General features: G+C 43.8%; 1 protein-coding gene across 1 annotated transcript in view; it reads left to right on the top strand.

Moving 5' to 3' along the window:
- Window positions 1-332: 332 nt before the first annotated feature.
- ASPG (asparaginase) overlaps window positions 333-21,004 on the top strand; it is a gene marked incomplete at its 5' end in the record, with an annotated part of 33,871 nt that continues 13,199 nt past the window's right edge. Inside the window, 7 exons of the mRNA XM_009073523.1 lie at window positions 333-458; window positions 2,264-2,347; window positions 3,378-3,504; window positions 12,313-12,425; window positions 13,886-14,071; window positions 17,442-17,555; window positions 20,593-20,712. Of these exons, the coding sequence (XP_009071771.1) occupies window positions 333-458; window positions 2,264-2,347; window positions 3,378-3,504; window positions 12,313-12,425; window positions 13,886-14,071; window positions 17,442-17,555; window positions 20,593-20,712 (870 nt within the window). The remainder of the gene's footprint in view (window positions 459-2,263; window positions 2,348-3,377; window positions 3,505-12,312; window positions 12,426-13,885; window positions 14,072-17,441; window positions 17,556-20,592; window positions 20,713-21,004) is intronic.

The following is a 21,004-nucleotide window of genomic DNA, read 5'->3' as shown; positions in this document are numbered from 1 at the left end:
AGACTATGCGACTCATTTGCATATGTTAGCATTCCTGTTTAAAGCCATTGCTAAGCTTTTCTTAATTAGCAGTCTTCTGGTTTAAAAATGATGCATTAATATGTATACATAGAAGAATCTCTTTGACTGTTCCATAATTAGAATTACTGGCTCTAGTGCTTAGTGTCCTATTAACCCTTAATTGTATTTCAGCTGAAAGCAGGATAACTTTGGGAGGAATCATTCATGCAGGACCCTGTAAAGTGTCTGCATCAGTGAAAGTCATGCAATGCCTCACTTACTGAGGCCAGTGCATTGCTCTAACCATGTGAAAACTGTCTCTTCCTCTCTAGGAGCACTATGAAAAGTATGATGGGTTTGTGATCCTTCATGGCACTGATACCATGGCCTATACAGCTTCAGCCTTGTCCTTCATGTGTGAGAACCTGGGGAAAACTGTTGTTCTGACAGGATCTCAGGTAAGGGGATTCATTTGAAAGTGAAGCATGAAGCCTCAGTTTTGGTTTCTATATGCAAAACTTGGTGTTATCCTGATTATGTGTGTATAAATATCCTGTCTGCAGAGGGATCTGTGTTAGGAGCTGCAGGGACAGGACAAGGGGCAATGTGTTCGAATTGAAAGAGGGAAATTTAGGTTAGATGTTAGGCAGAAGTTTTCCCTGTGAGGGTGGTGAGACACTGTCCCAGGTTGCCCAGGGAGGCTGTGGCTGCCCCAACCCTGGCAGTGTTCACAGCCAGGTTGGATGAGCCTTGAGCAACCTGCTCTGGTGGGAGGTGTCCCTGCCCAGGGCAGGGGTTGGGGCTGGGTGATCTCTAAGCTTCATTCCAACCCCTAAAATTCTATGATTCTGTGATTCTCACTGCATAGCTCAGTAGTGCAGGGCAGGGCCCTGGCCAGAATGAGTGCTCACAGGGCTGATAGAAATCAGTGAAAATTGCTGGACTCACCAGCTGAGGATCTGCCCCATAATTTTATCATGACTGACTTTACAACTCTGTACCAAATCAGAGCAGGAGTTGATTATGGCTGGGCCAGATGCTGCTGAGAAGTATATAAGAACCTGTTGTTTGCCACTGTGTATTAATCAGTTGGTATGAGAAGCATCTTTGCAGCCTCAGGTAGCTGCTGCTTCTTAGTTTTTTTTCTTTTAAAGCCCTGAAACCTACTACTTTTTAAATCATCAGTTGTTATCCCTTTTTTATGTTACCCCATTCTGTTTATCCCATTGTTGCATCCTTTATATTTTTTTTTAAAGAAACTAAGCGTTAGATTAATTTCTGACCATTTCTGTACCACAAAGCCTCTAATATGGTCTGTTTCCTTTCCTCTAAAGACTACATGTATTAATTTTCATTCTCTTAGCTGCAGATCAGCCCTTTGCATATTGTCTGAGGGGGAGGGGTTGTCTTACTAGAATAGCTTGCTTGAGCATAAAATCCAGCTCTAATCACAAAGGAGAGATGAAACATGGCACTGTAAAATTCCCCTCCCCAATCTCATAACTTCCCTTTCACATGTGGTCTATTTGAAGTCAAAATACCAAAGTCTAGGAAGGAGTAGGCTCCCACTTATGGTCTTGACGTGGGGCAGTCTAGTCGTGATACATCACAGACAAGGTTTTGCTTTCTTTTTTGCTTTATTGCTTGGAGATCTGCCTGACATATGATGTAGCAAGGGAACATATGATTCCTTTTTCTCCTTGCTGAAAGGAGCTTTGGCTCTCTGTTAATAAAGAGGCGATCTGAAAGGCATGGAAGTCATCACTCAGCAGAGCAGATTGCTGGGTTTAATCTTACCCTTTTCTCTGGGTAATAACCTGCTGGCTCAGTTTTTTCTCTGCTCTGTGGAAAGATGGTGCAAGAGAGCTGTTGTGAAGCCCAGGGGGACAGTTCTGTACGATCTGGGGCTGTTGCTTTTTCTCTGTACCATCACTTCTCCCATGTTCAGCCTCTTTACCCACGCCTGCTTTCTAGTTTTTATGTTTTTCCTGAACCAGCCTTAATAGGCTTCATCACGCTAGAATCATCACTATATTAGCTTTTAAGCACTGAAATTATCAAAGCCTGTTAAGCACAGAGGGAAATCCTGCCATCTGCTGCAGCCTAAAATAGTTTGGATGGAGAAGGAAACTTTCTTTGTCATAACTCATTGTTCCATAAATTATTCATCTATTTGTGTTGCATAAGTTAGGCTCTTTTTCGTTTTTCTGCTGTGTAGGCTTTTCATAAGGGTCAGTGTGTAATTTCAGTCTCTGCTCTTCAGGTGCCCATATATGAGCTGCAGAACGATGGCCGAGACAACCTCCTGGGGGCATTGCTGATGGCTGGGCAGTTTGTGATTCCTGAGGTCTGTTTGCCTGGGAACACCATCACAGATGCTGCACTTCTCCCTCTAGCCAGGACACATATACTCAGAATATTTGGTAGGCAGTAAGGCCTTGCACTTGAACAGGAAGATTGATGGGTTCTCCTGAGGTAACAGGCACTTGCATGGCCAGTTTGCTTTGGGTCTATCCCATTTGCACATGTTCAATCTGTAGACCATGAAGTCTGCAGTGTAGGTTGCAGCTGACATGAAATTGGAGGTTCTTTTGCAGATATATGGGAACTGAAATACTACTAAGTCAGTTTTTTAACTGAATGTTACTTTGAAGCTCTACAGTTGCTCTAGAACTGGTAGGAATGTCTTCTAGCTCTAGTTCCTGCAGACTGAGGGGTAGGGAATGATCCACCTAATGGACATGGAGGTACCTCTGTAGTCTCAGCACGCTGCCTTTAAACATATTTGGGCTCTAAAGCTCAAAGATCAGAGAAGAAATGGGTCATTTCACTTCTGCCATGCTCCCAAACCCATTTCTTTTCAGACAGCAGCAATGGTTGTCTGCCCAGGATCTTAGTAACTAGAAACAGTTTTGAGGTATCTCTTTTCCTTCAAGTCCTAACTGACAAACTTTCAGAGACTTGAGGAGGAAAGTAATTATTTGTGTGTGGTAACTCTTTGGAAAGTGGTCCTTATTTTTACCAGGCCTTTTTGGACTCTGAATTTATCCACAGCTGATTCATTGCGAAGTCCACACAGTTTCTTTCCTCCATCTCTGAAGTGGACTCAGGCAAATTTGCTGTCTCCTAGACGATGCCTCATGAGAGGATTATGAAACTAGTTAGCTCTTAACTTGTTTTGTTCTTCAGTTCTTAAACCAATGAGTGACAGATGTGCCAACCCTTTTTGAAAGGGTTAGACTTGTAAACATCCACTAACTTCTGAGTTGCTTTAAAGAGTCAGAAAACACTTTATAAAGGACAGACTACAGTATTTATCTGCTGCATCTTTTAATTACTGGCTTATTCACAGACCTGTTTCTTTACTTGTCTTGCAGGTGTGCCTGTATTTCTATAATAAACTGTACAGGGGAAATCGGGTGACTAAGGTGGATGCTGGGAGTTTCAATGCCTTTTCCTCACCTAACCTGCCTCCACTTGCAAAAGCTGAGGTTGATATTACAAGTAAGCAACATCATCTCTTAAGCTGTGTAATTTATGCCACATGCAATAGAACTGGAGCTGAAAAGGATCTGTGCCTATGTGGTTGAAATGTCGGTTTTAAACTCAAATGTCTTTGACATTTGTAGCCTGACTCCACTTCAGCTGCTCTGAAACTGTTTAAATATTAGTAAGATTGAGACTTTGTGACTCAACTGCATTTAGCTATGGAATATAGATGTAAGCTAGGCTGACTTTGACTTAAGATCCAGACTGACCAGAGGGAATGTTGCCCTTGTGTCATGGAAATGCTTGCTGCAAAGATAAAAATGAGGCAGTGAGGACTGAAAGAACAAGGAGTTTAATCTCATTAATGGCCATACTGGGCTCTGAAATCGGGCAAAAAAGTCATTGCAGAGTACTTGCAGCTTCAACAGACTCTGATGCATGTCATTATGTAAGATGTTTTACTGGGTGTTTAGGAGTGTCTGAACTGCAGGCACACTGGAAACAGCAGGCCTAGAATACACTGTGTGAAGGCATTTTCACCCCCAGACTGACTCTGGCATCCTGTAATTTCTGTGTGTCTGTTTTTTAAGGAGGGGGAAAAAAAACTATATGAAGATTTCACTACCCATTTGCAAAGTCATTAGCACATAGATGTCTGTCCTTGGATAAATGGCATCCTTTCTTTGGAGAGGGGAGGAGAGGGACACATTGGAATGTAGCCAAATGAGAAGCTGCCAAAAAAAAACATGCTAAAGGACAATTTTAAAACATACAACATGTGGCAGTGTTCACAGCCAGGTTGGCTGAGCCTTGAGCAACCTGCTCTGGTGGGAGGTGTTGGGGCTGAATGATCTCTAAGGTCCATTCCAACCCCTAAAATTCTGTGATTCTATGTGAGCTGCTTTTGGAAAGACTAGGTATTAAAAAGGAGTAGGACTTGGTGGCAATATCCGTGACTACACCAGAAGCAGGAACAGGAGGGTGTTGCTGAATTCTTTAGCTAGGTGCCATTAGTGGCAGCAGCTCTAGCCCTGTGCCATGCAGTGTGGCATCCTGAATGGTTTCTGCTGCTAGAGAGAAACATTCTGCAATCAAAATAAATTTATCCCTTCTAATGAGTGGAAGTTAAAGTTTCAGGTTCCAAGTGCTGTGTTTGTAGCAGCCAGGTACAAGCTGAGGAAGCCCATGGAACACTGGAGTTGGCTGTAAGACATATCTCATCTCTGACTGCCACTGTTGTATTCCTGTGCTGTGTCGAGTATGATGGATCTGAAATCAACAGAAATGCTGTCAGTTGATTGTTGCAGTAAATTGGGGAGAATCTTCTTTCTTGGGTCTTTATGAGCTGCATCAAATAGGGTATAAATAAATTCCGTTTACTGACTGATCAATAATGAAATCAAGCTGCAAATTGCATGCTATTTTTCTCTTGGATTTGAATGAACTGGTTTGTGATTCCTTGTCCAGAGTAGAAAACTGAGAAAATTATTAAGCACTTCCCTTGGCCCATACTGGGTCCCATTATCTTTTCAGTAAATGCCTCATTGGGATCAGTGGGGATTTCTGATTTAAAAACTGATGGTGTGATAGGCTCTATTTTTATTTGCTTCAGTTGATTACCCAGTTAGGGGTAGCATCATTTATCCAAGATGACTGTGTCAGTATTGAAGGATTGTTTCATTTTGAAAGAACATAGTTTATAGTATGGGCAATCTACTAGTGCTGTTTTTTTTTCCCCAAAGTAATTGGTTGAAACATTGCTGTCTCCCTTGAGTTTGCTTGTACAGCCCTTGTATGAAGCTTTCAGGGAGACAAGGAACCACTTGGGCTTTTAAAAACAAACCAAACAAATCTAGTATCTTTGAACTTTTCTCTTTTTCCAAATCACTTTATATAATATGTCTTAATCCTCCTGTAGACAGGGCTGACTCTTGCTGATTCAGCATTAGGGAGAGCAGCCTGAGGATGGCAGGAGGAGCAGGCCACATGCAGAAACTCTTCCTCAGGCTTCCCAGGTCTAACAAAGCTGGGAAGGAAAATTCCAGAGAAGCAGAATGGGAGAGGTGGCAGGATGCAGGGAGTGTAATGGGATGATGGGTGGGTACACAGGGATGAGGAGATGACATGCTGTTCAGGGCTGGGCATTGCATGTCAAAGCAACAGTTTACTTCAGAGCCAGAGAGGGTGAAGCTTAGTTCTCTTCCCTCCCTTACTCTAGTTGCAGCTCTCCTTTTTTTATATCCATTTTTCACCCTGTTCCCTCTTCACATGAGGCTCCCAGTGGATTTCTAATCCCACAGAAATCATAGAATCATCAGGGTTGGAGGAGAACTCTAAGATCATCAGCCATTAACCTGTCACTGCTGGAACCCCTAAACCCTAAACCAGATCCTCCAGTGCCAGATCCAGACACCTCTTAAACACTTGTAGGGATGGTGACCCCACCACCTCCCTGGGCAATATCCCGGTGCCTGAACATCCTAACAGGGAAAACATTTCTCCTCACATCCAGTCTGACTCTGCCCTGGCTCAGTTTATGGCCATGCTTATGTCCCATATCTGACTGTGTGCTTTGTCAGATCCTTAGCTGTGTTAGCCACACCTAAGAGTCCTGTTATCCAGATTTAGAGGAGCAAGTGTGTCCGTTCTTCAAGGCTTTGAACGTAGCACAAGAAATTCCTGTAAGAAATGAAAAATTCTAGCCCACTCCTGAGCTAAGAAACCCAATACCGATGGGAGATACTTTTGCAGCAGAACCAGAAATCTCCGTATGAAATTAACAATAGAGAAATAACCCTAAATATTTCTAAACTCTCAAAGCGTATCCAATAAAAGGCCTTGCCTTGTTTCTCTCATATTTTGAAACCAGGAGAGACAAGGAGGACTATTTCACTTGAAATGTGCAAAGATTCTCAGTATATTTCGTAACTGATTGCTCTCCTCTGCTCTTGATTGTCCTAATGAAGCACACATGAAACTTGCCTCATTACTGTGGCTGGACTTTCTTCATCACACATGCATGTAACTTCTGGGAGTGGTGCACATGTACAGGACTGTGTGGTGCAGGGGACAAACAGAGCCTGTGTGACTCTGCAGGCAGGTGTGGTACAGCAGCAGAAGGTTGGAAGGCCCTTTTGGACTCTTCTACCCACCAGTCTCATTAGAGAGAAGCTATTAGTCACCACTTTTGGTTGTGTCTTGGTGTCTTGGTTGGCAGTTCTGGTTATTTATGTCAAAAGCTCTGGACATTTATGCAGTCAGGCAGATGCCAACTCTGTCCACTGAAGTGCTTTTGGTCTCTGTCCCCTCTCTGCTCTAAGCAGAGACATGTTGGTTCCTGCAACACCAGGCAATTTAAAAATTCATTTCAAAGGATGTGTGTTGATTGTTTTATAACAAACTGCCAAAAAAAAGGGGGCTCTGTGCTTGTGGGCCTCCTTCAGGAGTTCACAACTGTAGGTTGCCTGTGCTCCCACCCCTTGGCTGCTACCAGGAATGGTAATGAATGCTAGGGCAGCTTATATAATGGCAGGCCTTGGCCATAGCCCTATAGAGAAGGATGAGGATTGCAATTTGCTGTTAGTCTGGAGCTCTGCAGTCAAGAAAAGCTGTATTTCTTGTTTGATTTCATAACCGGGAATTCAGTCACCACTCCTAAGGGAGGTGTCACTCTGAGTTGCTGCTCTCCCATTATAAGCTGAAACCTGCACTGTGGCATAGGCACTGCTGAACAACAGGGGGTTTGCTGCTTTCCCAGCTGTGTGGAGCTGCTTCTCTTTTTCATTTGATTTTCTGATGTTTTTTTCCACACTAACCCTATCACCATACTTGTCTGTACATGCCAGAAAATAAAGCTGCTTAAGATAAGGATGTATTTTTTTTGTCTGTCATTTTAGCGGCTATAATGTTTGGTGGGGAGAGTGAGATTGGAAATAGTAGACTATTCTTTATGTGATGGTTTGGTTTGGAAGAGTAAACAAAAGGCCTTAATATCTTATATTAAGTTATTGGAGAGCATCCAAAGGAGGCAACGAAGATAATGAAGGGCCTTGAGGGGAAGCAGGGTTTTGTTTACATTGGAGAAGAGGAGACTGAGCACAGAGCTCATGGCTGGATACAACTTCCTCAGGGAAGGAAGTGCAGGGACAGCTCTGACCTCTTCTCTCTGCAACCAGGGATAGGACCCAGGGAATGGGCTGAAGTTGTGTCAGGGGAGGGTTAGGCTGGAGATGAGCAACTGGTTCTTCTTCCCCCAGAGGTGTTTGGGCACTGAACAGCTCCCCAGGGCAGTGTCACAGCCCCAGGGCTGACAGAGCTCCAGAGGTGTTTGGCCAATGCTCTCAGGCACAGGGTGTGATTGCCAGGGATGTCTGTGCAGGGCAGGAGTTGGACTGGATGATCCTCAAGTGTCCTTTCCAACCCTGATTATTCTGTGATCTTGAATATAATCTCCTTGAATGATGCAATCTGTCCCAAGCTTAGGGTCATAGGCTGAGCCAGGGCAGAGTCAGATTGGATGTGGGGAGAAATGTTTTCCCTGTGAGGGTGTTGAGGCACTGGGATATTGCCCAGAGAGGTGGTGGAGTCACCAACCCTGGAAGTGTTTAAGAGGTGTCTGGATCTGGTGCTGGAGGATCTGGTTTAGGGGTTCCAGCAGTGACAGGTTAATAGTTGGACTCAATAATCTTACAGGTCTCCTTCAACCCTGATGACTCTGATTCTAAGCCACTTTGGACACAGAATATACAGCCATTACATCTTTATTATATGTACCTTGCTTTAAAACCTTCCTTTCTGCTGTGCCACACCAGCAGCTTCCTTGTGTTTGCTCCTCAGCTTTGCATCCATATTTACACAATGCAGTATCAGTTAAACTCTTTACAAACACAGAACATCCAAGTCAGAACAGGTTGCTGTTTTCTGTGCTGTACCAAAACTGAATATCCCTAATTAGCCACTCATCCATAGGATAAAAAACTGTTATGGACAACAATAGATATTTTTGTCCTTCAGTTGCTTGTATATAAGTTTCTTATTTAAGAAGAAACTTACTGAAGTACTTAAGAAGTTCTTAAGAATCACTTACTGAAATGATGTTTAATTATTTGTCTTTAATTTAACAAAAAAAGAGGATTTCTGTGTAGTTTGACTATAGCCTGCCAAGACAGCTGGTTGATTCAGTGTGATGAAGATGCTTGAACTTAGCTGTGTGACATAAATAGTCTTCCTTTTTGGGGATGTAATCTTTGAGATGGAGAATGCAAAGGGTGTGTTCTACTTTTTTTATTGCCCTGCATGGTGCTGTGCCACACTTGCCACAGCTCTGAATAAATCCGAGATGAAGTTGGGCTTTTATGTGTATTTGTGTCTCTTTGGCTCTTGCATCATATTTGCCTTTTGTTCTGCCCTGTAGACTCGTTTGGCTCATGGAAAACTGACATCTGTGGAGTCTGCAGCACCAAACACGTTCTGTAGGCTGGCGAGGTTCATGACCAAGGGAACGTTAACTCAAGGGCAATCTTTATCTATTTTATGTAATATAACTTGGAATTACATCACTGTACTGTCTGCATGCATTAAGTTTATCTTGGAGGTGATATATTCTTTGGTGGAGCATCCTCCAAGGGTACAGGTATAGGCCTGGTGTAGGTCTGACTTCTGAAACTATCCTCTGATCTCTTTCCTTGGTCTTCTGCTCTTGGCAGTATCTTAGCCATCCATGCCAAGGCAGGTTTCCTTGTTTCATTCTTCAAGTTGGTTCCAGGCATTAGGGATGTTAACAGTTGCCAAATGTAGTAGTATGCATTTGTGAAGTTTTGGCAGGGACTCCTACCTTATGGAGGATAACAGAAAGAAAGCTGTGAGACAATTTTATTGTCGTCCCTTATAGGGGAGGCTGCTTTATGAAGAATTAACCTGTGTGTTGGAAGGTTGAAAGGACTGGATTTATTGCTAAACGCTGCTGCTTCTTCAAGCCCAGTGCCCATGCTTGAATGTGGTTAGCCAGGCCTGTGAACCTCGTGCAGAATAAATGCACAGCCTCTGTGTTTGCCCACATACCTCCTCACAGGTCTTTGACTCGCTCTGGAAAGCTCATGGAAGCCTTTGAGAGCTACTTGGCTAACTACTGAGCCCAACCAGATGGTTTCAGAATGGTGCTGGACAGCCTAGCACAAAGAAAGAAACTGTAGAAAAGGTCTATATTCTCCCATTCCCAGGGCTTTAGGAATCCATGTGCTGAAGTGTGACTGGTTGGACAAACATGATGCCAAGCCAACTGCTTGTGACCTGTTTAATGATGTGTGGTGTGTTTTAGATAGAACAAACAGAGGCTCTAGTTGCTGAGAGGTCACCACAATAGGAAAGGAATCAGAGAATCACAGAATTTTAGGGATTGGAATGGACCTTAGAGATCATCTAGTCCCAACCCCTGCCCTGGGCAGGGACACCTCCCACCAGAGCAGGTTGCTCAAGGCTCATCCAACCTGGCTGTGAACACTGCCAGGGTTGGGGCAGCCACAGCCTCCCTGGGCAACCTGGGACAGTGTCTCACCACCAGAACAGGGAAAGCTTCTGACCAAAATGTAACCAAAATTTCCCCTCTTTCAATTTGTGCCCATTGCCCCTTGTCCTGTCCCTGCAGCTCCTAACGCAGATCCCTCTGCAGCTTCCCTGGAGCCCCTTCAGCTCCTGCAAGGTGCTCTGAAGTCTCCTTCATAGTTTGTAAAGTTTTAGAGGTGACTGCTGTTTTCTGTCCTGACTTAATGGATTTGTGTAGTTTTTTGTATCTCTGGTTATGGAACAATAGAATATGCTTCAGTGGATGTTTTTAAAAGTACTCTGATTTTGTGTTTGCAAGGGGCTGAGTGCTGATTGCAAGAAATTGCAGCAGTAATTGGTGTGAGTAACTCTCTGTGTGGCTGAGAGTGTGTCAGCGTTACGCACACAGATCTTTTATCTCTCTTGCTGCTTGGGAGTTTCTCCAAAATTTGAAAGGCTTAACTCATGGTGGGGAAACAGCAGCTTTACAGCATGGTCTGTTTTCATGGCAGCATGATGCTCTGAGCTGTTGGCTGCTCTTTGGTAAACCTGTTTCACTGCCTTGGAGGAGCTGTCAGTGCTCCCAGCGCTGAGCTCCTATACTGGAGGAGTAAAATTTTCATATCAATAATGCATGACTTGGCTTCTAATAATGCAACACAAACAAACTATTAGTTAAACAGCTGGCTTCTGGCTCTGAATGTCTAATGGGAGTTAATTGAATCCTTGCTATTTTATTTAATCGTTAGTAACTACCCAATAAACTCTGGAGGTTATTAGCAACACCAGGAGCTGTGTTTGTCATCTCTTGTGTCTGGGATGATGAAGGTCTGTTTTCTAAGCATGAATCCAGGCTGGTATCAGACCAGTTACATAACAGTGAAGTTCAGGTCAGTGTGTGGCAAGTAAATATCTCACCTGGGCTGGGCCTGCACAACGTTCTGTTGGTTTCTGAGCACTCTGAACTAGCAGAGGTGGCTCTAACAGGACGTGTGACATCCATCAGGTCCAGTGCTCAGCTGCTTTTCACAGCAATCAGAAGAAGAGGTTATAGCAGAGGTGTACAGCTTTGTGTCTGATAGATCATCCTGTTTACTAATGGTCATTGACTGAAATATCCATTTTGGAAGTCTTTGCTGTAAAGTGCTATTAAATTGAAAGTAGCATAGGTGTTAACTCCTCGGAGGGTACTAGCTTAGGAATATTGACTGGTAATACTGATATAACTCAGAATGTACACTGTTTTGGAATTAAAACTAAAATATAACACATTTGAGCCTGATCTAGATGAGGCCTTGAAGATATATTTCGCAGAATCACAGAATAATCAGAGCAGGAAGGGACCCCTGAGTCCAACTCCTGCCCTGCACAGACATCCCTAACAATCACACCCTGTGCCTGAGAGCATTGGCCAAACACCTCTGGAGCTCTGTCAGCCTTGGGGCTGTGACACTGCCCTGGGGAGCTGTTCAGTGCCCAAACACCTCTGGGGGAAGAAGAACCAGTTGCTAATCTCCAGCCTAACCCTCCCCTGACACAACTTCAGCCCATTCCCTGGGTCCTGTCCCTGGTCCCAGAGAGAAGAGGTCAGAGCTGTCCCTGCACTTCCTTCCCTGAGGAAGTTGTATCCAGCCATGAGCTCTGTGCTCAGTCTCCTCTTCTCCAGCTGAACAGCCCAAGTGCCTCAGCCACTCCTCATGTGGCTTCCCCTCAAGGTCCTTCACCACCTTCATTGCCTCCTTTGGACACTCTCTAATAACTCAATATCTTTCTGACGTTGTGGCACCCCAAATTGCTCACAGTATTCCAGGGGAGGCTGCCCCAGCAGAGAGCAGAGCAGGACAATCCCCTCCCTCTCCCTCTGGCCATGCCTTGCCTGATGCCCCAGGACACGATGTCCCTCCTGGCTGCCAGGGCACACTGGGACTCATATTCAACTTGCCATGGACAAGTACTCCCAAGTCTCTTTCCAGCACTACTTTCCAGCCTCTCATTCCCCAGTCTGTAGGTGCAGCCAGGGCTGCCTGTCCCAGGTGCAGAATGAAGCACTTGCCCTTGTTAAACTTCACATTTTGTGGCCCCTAATAAGTAAGGTGTGTTAGATCAGCTGCTGTGGCTGCTGTCTGAAATAGACCTTCCTTTCCTACTTTCCCAAACACATTGTCTTTCATGAATCCCCTGCATAAGAACAGTTCTAAAACCAAAGTTGTAAGTGTGAAGTACTACAAGTGTTCTTAATAGTCTGTCTTAATATTGGATTGAAAAGGCCATTTCCCTTAACAGTCAACTGGGAAACAGTGTGGAGAGCCAATACCAAAAAGAAATTCCGAGTTCACACCCACATGAACAGGAACGTTGGACTTCTGCGACTCTTCCCAGGAATCACTGCTGCTGCTGTAAGTGTCTCACTTCCTTTTGGAAGTGGGTTAAGTGATGCTCAAACTCTTGATTAGTTACCTGAAGTAGGAAAGCTGCATTGTGCCTAGCAGTGATTGGGGTTTGGGAGGTGAAGGGAAACGATCTGTCTCCTTCTGATACACCTTTTTGTTTTGGAATATCAGGGCACTCCAAGTCTATTTTCATATGCCATAAATTATTGATAAAAGCTTTTCAAATACCTTTTGTATAAACTGCCTGGGCTCTAAGACTTCAAATTAATTTCGTATCAGGGCTCATAATTAGGTCAAGTGCTTTTCTAGGCAGGTGCAGCCTACAATGACCAGGGAAATGCTCTCTTGCTGCATACTGAGGCATATTAATAGGTATCTTGTCAAAGAATACACAATATGGTGAGTAGAGGGTGATTATTTCAACCTTCTTTATCAAGGTTCATTTTGTCTCACACTGGTTATGACCCTCACCATTCATACAGAGCTGAAAAGGAGAAGTGGGATTTTTGTGCCTTCAGAAATGATTTTGCAGACTGTGATTTTAGGTAGATCTGTCTTTAAATTTTTGTCTAATATTCGTCCCATTAAACTGACAGGTCTTTTGTGGCTGTTGCCATCTCGAATTGAATTCAGTAGTTTAAGCAGCACTCCCCAATTATATCACCATTCTTTTGAGGTGAATATGAACAGATGGAAAGACAGAGGGGTGGTATATTTGCAATAAAACTCCAACTGCATAGTTAGCCTCGTGGGGCTTTGCAGTGTATTGCATTTAGCATATGTGATCAGCAAGAAGACATCTAGGTTGTTCAAAATGCATCTCTCTAGGAAGAGGACTTTGCTAGGCATTCTCTACAGTGAGGCACAATAGCTACCTCAGTGTCAACTAGCCCAGAATATATTAGTGACTCTTTTTTTGTGTGTGTTTTTGTCTCCTTGAGTTAAATCAATTGGGTTTGGGGTTAAAAAGCTCCAGGCTTCATTAGAATGTTCTTTCCTGCAAGGTCTCTCTCTTTCTCTCTCTTTCTCTCTCTCTCTCTTCTTTGCTAAAGCAAAAAACTTCTGGGCAGGGGTAGTGAGTTCCTCTGTTGAGTACTAATCTCAATTAGTAATTCTACATTTATTTCTTAGGTGTAAATCTCCCTTTTTATTCTGCCAAGCAGTGTGTGACAGTACAACCTGTTAATGGCACTGGAACAATAGCATCCGTTTTCATGCTCAGGAAGTGACTGTAGAGAGTGGCTTATTTTCAAATCTATCCCTGTAGGAATTCTCAAGGGAAATTCTCATTTTTCTTCTCAGCTTATTTCACAGTTCCCAGTTATTGCACGTGGGCAGCACAGAAGGGCATGAGAAGACTGTAACAAGAATAGTCCATTTTTAAACACACTGCGCCCTACACAGAAATTTTAACGTGACTTTTGGACATCCCTTTTGTCTCTCTTCCCTCTCTTATTTTTCAACAGGTCAAAGCATTTCTTCAGCCTCCAATTGAGGGCATTGTACTCGAAACTTATGGAAGTGGCAATGCCCCAAACGAGAGAGAAGACTTGCTGGAAGAACTGAAGAAAGCAGCTGAACGCAAAGTAGTGATTCTGAACTGTACCCAGTGCTTACGTGGGTCTGTTAAAACTGTCTATGCCACAGGGCAGGTGAGGCTTGTGCAATGATTTCACACTCCTCTGCTGTGCAAAAGAAGCAGCCTGCTGATACAACTTGATTGTAAGCTAGTAGTCCCAGATGTATCAGCTGTAAAGTGTTGCTCATAAAATAACTACAGCTGAGAAATCTTAAGCCAGAAGCTTTTAGATGTGTATCTACAAACAAGATCCCGTTACTCCTAGTCCAAATGGCCAAAACAGTCAGCTCAAATCCCAAATTAGTGATTGCTCACTCCTGTCACGTGCAGCACTCCAGGATACTTGGCATTGGATTGGTAGTATATGTCTCGCAGGGATTCCACTGAGCTAAAAGCTTAGGGATCAGACAGTCAAATAAAGCAGTATTTGATAGGATAACAGTTCAGTGTAGGAGCTTCAAGAAAGCAATATTCCAAATCCCAGTTCTTTATTTGACTGGAAGTACAACTGAATTTAGTGAGAGATTGGAGAACATTGTTCTCCAAGGTTGGTTGTTGAGGTGACATGAAGAATACAATCAACATCCTTCAAACCGTATGCTAGAGAGATGTTATACTCTGCGCTACACATACCCCAGCTCTGAGCATCTCCCTGAGGTTTGGCATCCCCAGTAGGGTGATTAGACACTGGAATGTGCTGCCAGGGGAGGTGGTGGAGTCACCATCCCTGGAGGTGTTGAAGGAGAGACTGGACGTGGCACTTAATGTTTAGTTGACAAGGTGGTGATAGGTCACAGGTTGGACTCTTATCTCAGCGGTCTTTTCCAGCCCTCATGATTCTCTGAACAGGATGTAAGGAAGCATGTCTTGAAGAAAGGGAATCAGTTTAGTTTAAGCCATGAAGGCTAACTTAAAGCAGACTTTGTGCACATACTGTTAGTGTTCAGGGCATTTTATGGCAAGTTTCTCCATGGTGTGTAGAACACGACCTCACTGGGACTAATAAGAGCTCAAAGCCATAGAAGAATATGTGCTGCATGTGGTGGTGTGAAGGAAGCTGGTTTAACTGGCCTGTAGAAAAAGGCCAACCATTAAACAGCCAAGAAACACTACCAGAGGGTGACTCATCCCCCTGGTTTAGACAACTGGTTTTGTTGGGAGCACCCACCCATCTGGCATAGCCAGGCTCTTCATTCACCCTAAATACTCCAGTCTGGTGCTGAAACTTGTCTGTTTTAACTGGTTGTGACTCAGCTTTAGACTGTACTTTCACAGTCTGCTTTGAGGAGAAAGAAAAGGAGATTGTAAGAGTTTCTTTCCACCTCTTCAGTATCCAAACTTGGTGTTTTCTGATATGGGCAGTTATTTGGGTGTTGGTAAAGCTTTCGCATAACTTAATGGAGATGTTTGGAGAAGTATTAACTTGTGCAAAGATCCTGTTCTACGTAGGAATATGTGGATTATCTAAAACAGTTCACACAGAAGGAAGAAAGAAGTCAATAAAAGGCACCAAATTTGTATTTGCAAAACAACATGAAAATGAAGCCTAACTAATCTAAATATGATCTTCTGCTTGAAATGAACTGCTGAAATGCATGGAAGGAAGAAAAAACCCTTTTCTATGCTCTGGCTAAAAGATTCTCCAAGTAGACACCTCTAAAATGGCTTTTTGCACTCTGATCCAGACTTGATATGCTGAATTGAAAGATTCTGCTCAGGTTTACTGAACCACTGTAAGGTTGTGTGGAAATATGTTCCTCTCTGAACTCAGGGACTGAAGGTATAGGAAGGAAGCTGGGAAATCCCTTCCTCCTCCTCTTTCTCAAACCTGCTGCAAAAACCCTAACTGTTCTTCGGTTAGCTCTGCAGTGCAGAAAGTATTTCTCACCTTCTCTGTGTATGTTTTCCCATGGGACTTTAAAAAAGTGTTAGTCTGAGTCACTTGGAGATGGTGAATGAGCTAATTAAGGCTCTATCTAAAAATATTAGTTAAGCCACAACAGGTTTCCAAGCTGAAGTTTATATACAAGGTATTTAAAAGTAAAATGCAGTGTAAAGAACCTAGTGCAGGATGCTTGGCTGTGAGGCAGCACATTATGGCAAAGAGGATGATATGTGGTGCAGTTTACAGGCAAAAGATCTGCAGTCTGCTTTGTTTTTTGCTGTCTTGCTCACTGTACCCTTATGAGGCTTGCTGACCATAGCAAATATCCTTCTTTTTGCCTCTCTGTTCAGATCGTTTATTTCTTTTCACTCCCAGAAATATAAGTTTAAAAAGGTCATCTCTTTTCAGTTGTTCTTGTCAGAACTGTGTAAATTATTTTAGTTGCATCTTCTAAATCACACACTGCTAGCACAGGCTGAAAGGATCTGAAAGCACTCCTGCTGTGAGCACACTGTAGTGCTGGAACTCATCCAAAGCAGTGCCCCAGAAAAGAATGGGAAATATGTCTGTGTGAGAACAGCCTACTTGGCAGTGCTCAAAATGCCACCGGGTTAAAACAGAGGAACTGCAGCTTTGCAATAAAGGGAGTCTGACAGCCCTGCAGATAGCTGATACAGACCTGTAGCCTTTCCCTCATAGAATCAGAGTCAACCTGGTTGGATGAGACCTCAAAGAGTCCAACCCTACCGTGGTCACTAGACCATGGCACTAAGTGCCACATCCAGTCTCAGCTTGAAAACCTCCAGGGATGGTGAATCCACCACCTCCCTGGGCAGCACATTCCAATGCCTGAGCGCTCTTTCTGTAAGAAATCTCTTCCTAATATCCAACCTAACCCTCCCCTGGCAGAGCTTGAGTCTGTGCCCTCTTGTCCTGCTGCTGGTTGCCTGGGAGAAGAGACCAACCCCCACCTGACTCCAGCCTCCTGTCAGGGAGTTGCAGAGGGTGATAAGGTCTCCCCTGAGCCTCCTCTTCTCCAGGCTGAACCCCCCCAGCTCCCTCAGCCTCTGCTCATGGCACTTGTGCTCCAGTCCCTTCACCAGCCTCGTTGCTCTTCTCTGGACCTGCTCCAGCCCCTCAATGTCCCTCCTGAGCTGAGTGGCCCAGAACTGAGCACAGGATTCAAGGTGTGGTCTCACCATCTCTGAGTTCAGGGGCAGAATCACCTCCCTGGTCCTGTTCACCACACTGTTCCTGATCCAGCCCAGGATGCCATTGACCTGCATAGTGAGTGACCATGGCAGGCACTGGCTGGAATCCTTCAGTGTTTCTGCTTGAGAAGGGATTTAAAGTCATTTCATTCAGCTGGCTCTAGTGTTGGCTTGGTGTTTGATAACTGAAGTGACAGAGATGACCGTGGCAGTAGGAGGAGCAAGAGAGTGGAGGCTCAGCTGCAGGTTGTATTCTGTGGAGCTGCTTGTCTGTGATACACATTTTCTGTACACACAGGTATTTCTGAGTGCTGTGCTAATTGCAATCGTTCTTCCTTTTCATTCAGACTCTTGCTGATGTTGGAGTCATTCCTGGAGGTGATATGACACCAGAGGCAGCCCTAACTAAACTGTCATACACGCTCAGCAAGAGAAACCTTAGCTGGGAGGAGAAGAGGCAGGTAAATATTTCAGTGTGACCTTGAAAGGCTTTAAGTTTCTCATCTCCTGTGCTAACTTCTGCTTAGTTTCATGCCTTGAGCTTCTCTCTTGCATTTAAAAGCACTTGGTTCCAGAGGCTCAATGAGAACACTGTGGGGGTTTTTTCCTTACAGAAAATACTGTTAGGCAAATGAATGTATGTAGACTGGGAGACAAAAGAGTTCTCAAAGTCAGGTGAAGACCATGAGAGAGCCATAAAATTGCCATCTTTGAATCGTAGTAGTCTACCTTGGGCATTTCTGGAATTCATATGGGAGACAGAATCCCAGCCCTACTGAAGTCAGCAAAGATCTTGCCACTGATCTTAGTGTGGTAAAGATTTCATGCCAGACTCATTCACACAAAGCTAATTCTGAACATAAGTATTGCTTACAGCCTCTTCCTTTACAGCATTACTCATGGCAGTGTTAGGTTTTGTTTCTCTAAGAGGAGATGCACTTCATAATACACCCTTGAGCAACCTGCTCTGGTGGGAGATGTCCCTGCCCAGGGCAGGGGGTTGGGACTAGATGATCTATAAGAACCATTCCAGCCCCTAAAATTCTATGATACATAAAAAATAGAGGATTATTCTAAGACCCAGTTGTAACTGATTTAAAAATCAGATCCATTTTAACAATGTTCTTACTATTCATTGGTACTTAATCAAGGCTTTTTTCCCTGCAAATTATATAGCTCTATGTCATGTTCCTTTTATGCAAGGAAGATATAGCTGTGAATTAGATAAGGATAAAGCTGTCTGCAGGATTGCATGAGTTTCTGTGCAGTGAAATCATAATCCTGACCCTTTGGTAGATGACATCATGCTGAGTCACTCTCCAGACTTAACTCTGCATGCACATGGGTATCTCATGCTGGTGTTTTGTTTTCATTAGAACTGAAACAAATCTGATCCTTGTGTCATGCTCCATATCTTCCACCAGTAGCAGCTCTTGAGACAAACATACTTGGCTACCTGTGATCCTGAGTGTGGTGGCTGGAAGTGCCACTTACTCAGGGACAGGCTCAGGCTCTGAGCTCTGAGCTGGTTGCTAAAGCCCTGGCTGTGAGGAACAGGAGGAGCTCTGTGTTCCTTCGGTGAGGCTGTCAGGAACATGCTCCGTGCAAGAACATGCTTGGCAGGCGACACAGAGCTGTGAACAACAGCTCTATTGCATGTGCTTGTGCATATACCCTCTAAGAAACTCCAGCTCTTCACTGATGCCCCTTTGGCACACTCACTGGCCCTGGAACATACATGCACTAGCCTGTTTTTTTAAATGCAGATTTTAATCTTGCACAGAGGCTTATTTGACCTGGGACAGGAGGAACCTTCCCAGCTGGCTTCCTGCCTAGGTGTGTGAGTTAAAACTTCAGTTGAGATGCAGTTTGCCGAGGTGTGATAACTGACTTAGAGGAGGATGTGATGAAGAGATGTTTTAGGTTCCCCTGGATCTTCATGGGCTGCCCATAGGAATGTGCTGCACAGTTTTCATGTGGTGATGCTGGACCTCCTTTACATGGTTTGAAAAACAAAATGACTTTTGCAGTTTCTTTGAGCTATGCAGGATCAGTTTCCTCATTGGACTCGTTGTACAGAGCCACAAACAATTGTGTTGGCACAACCAAGGGAGCAGCATGTTGCGTTGCCTGGGCAGGAACGAGTGGTAGAGACCAGGAGAAGAAGAAAGCCTGGAAATATGTTTTCTGTGGCAATATCTTCAGCTAAACATATCAGCAAACAATAGTCTCCCAAGAGACGGAAGCTCTCCTGAAGCTGGCGTGGCTATTTTAGGCTTCTCTTTCAACATGAAGGAGCAAGGAATGTGCCCCCAGACACATACAAATGACTGAAGAGCTGGTAGGACTGAGTAAGGCACGTTGGGCTCTGCACTGGGTGCATTTAGCACAGGTGCCAATTGCTAAGGTTACCTGTGCAAAGCAATGATCTCAACCTGTCAGATTCTAGAATTGTGCCAAAGCAGTTGGTATCCTCAGAGTTACAGGTATATGGGACTCTTCCAGCAGACAGCCATGGTGTTGTCAGCTCTTGGAGCGTTTTTTTTAATAAAAGGCATGCCTAGACAGAAGTAAACCTGGGGCATTCCTCCTTCCAGCATCACATCTGTTCCTTGCAAACTTTCTCAATCCTGCCTTTTAAAATTCTAATTGAATAACTATGTGCTGTATAGCTGCATCAGCAACCTCTCGTGAAAGAGTGCCAGCATGTAAAACTGGCAGAATGGAGGAAACCAGTTGCTTTTTCTTCATGACTGCCTTCTATCTGTGCTCTCCAGGCTCCTCAGCATCTTTCTTTTGGAGTATTTTCATGTCTTTATTGCCCTATTCAAGTACTTTGTACACGTGAATTCCCTGACACTTTTTTCACTTTGATTTCCGTTATTTTTTCCCAGTTCTATTGGATGCATCCATCCTGCAAACTGTTACATGCCTGTTTGGAGACTCAGTGACTAGTATTGCTGTAGACCCTCTGGATCTGTGGCCAAGTTTTAAGCAAATCAGGGCTAACAAAGCTGTTTGGAAATGCATTGAAGTGCATGAGTGTCCACAGGTAGCACTAGGCTTTGTTTGAGACCTGTGTGCACTGTGTGTGTAGGAGTCCTGAGGTCTGTGAGTGCTGGCAAAAGGCAGCAAATCTTCTGGTCTTCAGCCTGGCTCTGATCATTACTCACTATCTTTGTGTTTTTAAGTGTTTTTAAACTTATCCCACCAGGGAACTTTTGTCTGCATGCTCGAAAAATTGGGGTGCTTTGTTATGTGCTTATTTTGGTTTCTTTGCTTTGGAAGAAAGTTTTGTTTGCTTGTCTCTCTTCCCCCCTTTGTCTTTTTAAACATGCAATCTTCATGGGCCAGTAACTATTTCTTTAATCTTTTGTCTGCGTTCAATTAGTTTCCATAATTCCTCCAAACAATTTTCCAACTTGATCCTAAGGGTTTTTTTTATGAGGCTACTCCAATATTTTCCCTCTACTAACAAAGGGTTTGATTGCTTTTCAGATGCTGAGTGAGAACCTAAGAGGAGAAATGACTGTTGTACCCACAGAAGCCAAGATTTCTCTGAGAGATAGCAAGTTTATTCAAGTGATTGCCAAATCTCTAAGTATCAGCAGCAAGGAGGTATATACTTACATGTGTAGAATTAATATCATGTAAACTCAGTGAAATGAACCCAGCTGAAACAAAAATTGAATACTGGAGCTTTTGTATTCTTCTTTTTGAGTACTAAGTGTCCCAGCTAACCAGCTGGGTTAGGGAGAAAGGACACAATGACAAGCATAACACTGAAATGGTTTTAATTAAAAGCATATTAACTTTTTTTTTTACCCTCTTTGTAGCCCCATTTTGGGTTTCTTTTCTTGGCTGGCTGGTTGCAGTAACAAGCCTCAGACAGATGCTGTAATTCAGAGTA

Source organism: Acanthisitta chloris, unplaced genomic scaffold, assembly GCF_000695815.1.
Source record: "Acanthisitta chloris isolate BGI_N310 unplaced genomic scaffold, ASM69581v1 scaffold11914, whole genome shotgun sequence".
Classification (NCBI taxonomy): Eukaryota; Metazoa; Chordata; class Aves; order Passeriformes; family Acanthisittidae; genus Acanthisitta; species Acanthisitta chloris.
Note: the sequence above shows the minus strand (reverse complement) of the source record. Positions and strands in the feature narration are given on the sequence as shown.